We start from the raw sequence: 1,860 nt of genomic DNA, 5'->3' as shown, positions 1-1,860 counted from the left end.
TATATATATATATATACAAAGAAAAGTGTTTTGAGGCAGCCTACCTTGGTTTTCTCACTTCTCAAGCAGCAGAAGAGACAGTTTTCATTGAAGGACCAGTCAGACACTTCCTCAGGCTCGGAGACTAAATCAGAAATTAAAAACAGAGGCAAACAATTATATTAAAGATTTATTTTTATTAATAATTATTTTTGACATACCTAATAATTGAAATTTGATTTATGTAATACAGTTGATTCAGCATAATGACATCGATGTTTATTTTTGTATTTAGCTTCACCTTTTTCTCATCTACTAGTATTATTAAATGTTAACATAACACACAATGAGCTCTAAAAGTCATTAGAAACAAGTTTACGTATGTGTATTAGTCAATAAAATGTGGGTTTTGGGTCATTTTTAATATAGTGTGTAAAACTTACATTATTTCTTTACTGACATTGACTCACAACATATCCATCTTGGCAGCCATTCACCAAATGTATAATTTAATCTGCTGGAGTTCATTTGAAATGAAAATTGACATGTCTGGACAAGTTTGAGTAAAAGTCTTAAAGTATCTGACATTTACTGTACTTAAAGTATCCAAATGAAATTTCTGATTTAAGATATACATGAGTATATAAAGTAAACATAGTGAGTAAAGGTGAGTGGTTAGAATTTCCAAAATGAAGTTTATTGGGAGGCAGGCCCGGCGTGACTAATCGGGAGGACCGTAYCTTTTCCTGGTGGGCCAGTCTGACGTTTGGGCTGCAAGGGCKGATGGTTATTGATCAGATCACTGCTACTGCTTTCCCTGTATTGCCGGCCTGTAATATGTTACAATGGCCTCCCATAGCCCCAGGGCTGCCTCTAGCTCTAGCGGGCAGCTCTCGTCTTTTTATTTCTTTTTCTTCTTTGTTTTTGTTATGCACCCTGATGTAACACGTTGGCTCACGTGGTCAGTAGTGTTTGAAAGATGGAAAGAGCAAGCGTGGCATTGAGAAAGTAAGAATTACAAAGAAGAAAGCTCTGGAAACTMACACAGCTAAATGTGCAAAAATTAGCAACTTATTCGGTAAAAGGAGGTCGTGTTTGATGACTATGAAACAGTGTCTGCAAACCACTGTTCAAGTTAGTTAATAATCAAGTCAATAAATAATGTGTCATTGTGGCACTTAACATAACATTATATAATTTAACACATAACTGAGGAACTGTCTTGTAGCTTCTCAGAGTCAGAACCAAGATACAGATCCATCCTGCAGCAGCCATGAGCCCACAAATCCAGAGTGGGCATGTAGGATCACTAATTGATTGAATATTATTAGAATTAACATAATAAAGAGTATGATGTAGACCTGTTTTATTTGAAAAGTGCCCTTTGATGGTCCAGTACATTTCTGTAACGAGATGAGAATCAGAAGGTTTTGTAAAAAGCGAGATTCCTTGTCAATTCTTGGGTTTTTTAGGGTTGAGAAGTGGAGCTCAAACTCTTTTAAAAGCAAAGGTAGGTGATAGTGCACTAGCTGAGAGAATGACTGTTCAGGCTGCATCACTTCTAAAATTCCAGCCAATGTTTGAAATGTCAAATATGCAATAATCCATCATCAATAATCCATGCACCTTAAAGATTGTTGTCATTTCCCCCTGAAGGGACAGATTAAGTTAAATGGGCAGGCTGAATACGTCGTAATACATTTTGTAACCCATTCCTTGTCAATGAAATGTGCTGCCAGTGGTGACTTCTTTTTTCAGAAAAATCTCTGCAGCAGCTCTTGTAATTCAAACATTCTAGCCAGTTGTAGGGGTCACCTCGAGTGAAGAAACAAGATTTTCTGCCTCGAAGCAGGCCTCGGACAGGCCTGACAAGAGGACAGG

The 1,860-nt window shown here is 37.2% G+C and overlaps 1 protein-coding gene across 1 annotated transcript in view; it reads right to left on the bottom strand.

The window, feature by feature from the left end:
- LOC106532846 (ligand-dependent corepressor) overlaps positions 1-1,860 on the bottom strand; it is a gene marked incomplete at both ends in the record, with an annotated part of 26,274 nt that overhangs the window by 12,450 nt on the left and 11,964 nt on the right. The window contains 1 exon segment of the mRNA XM_014029001.1: positions 45-124. Within this exon segment, the coding sequence (XP_013884455.1) occupies positions 45-124 (80 nt within the window).

This window comes from Austrofundulus limnaeus, unplaced genomic scaffold (assembly GCF_001266775.1).
Source record: "Austrofundulus limnaeus strain Quisiro unplaced genomic scaffold, Austrofundulus_limnaeus-1.0 Scaffold837, whole genome shotgun sequence".
NCBI classification, from domain to species: domain Eukaryota; kingdom Metazoa; phylum Chordata; class Actinopteri; order Cyprinodontiformes; family Rivulidae; genus Austrofundulus; species Austrofundulus limnaeus.
The sequence above is the reverse complement of the archived record's forward strand: the minus strand, read 5'-3'. Positions and strand labels throughout refer to the sequence as shown.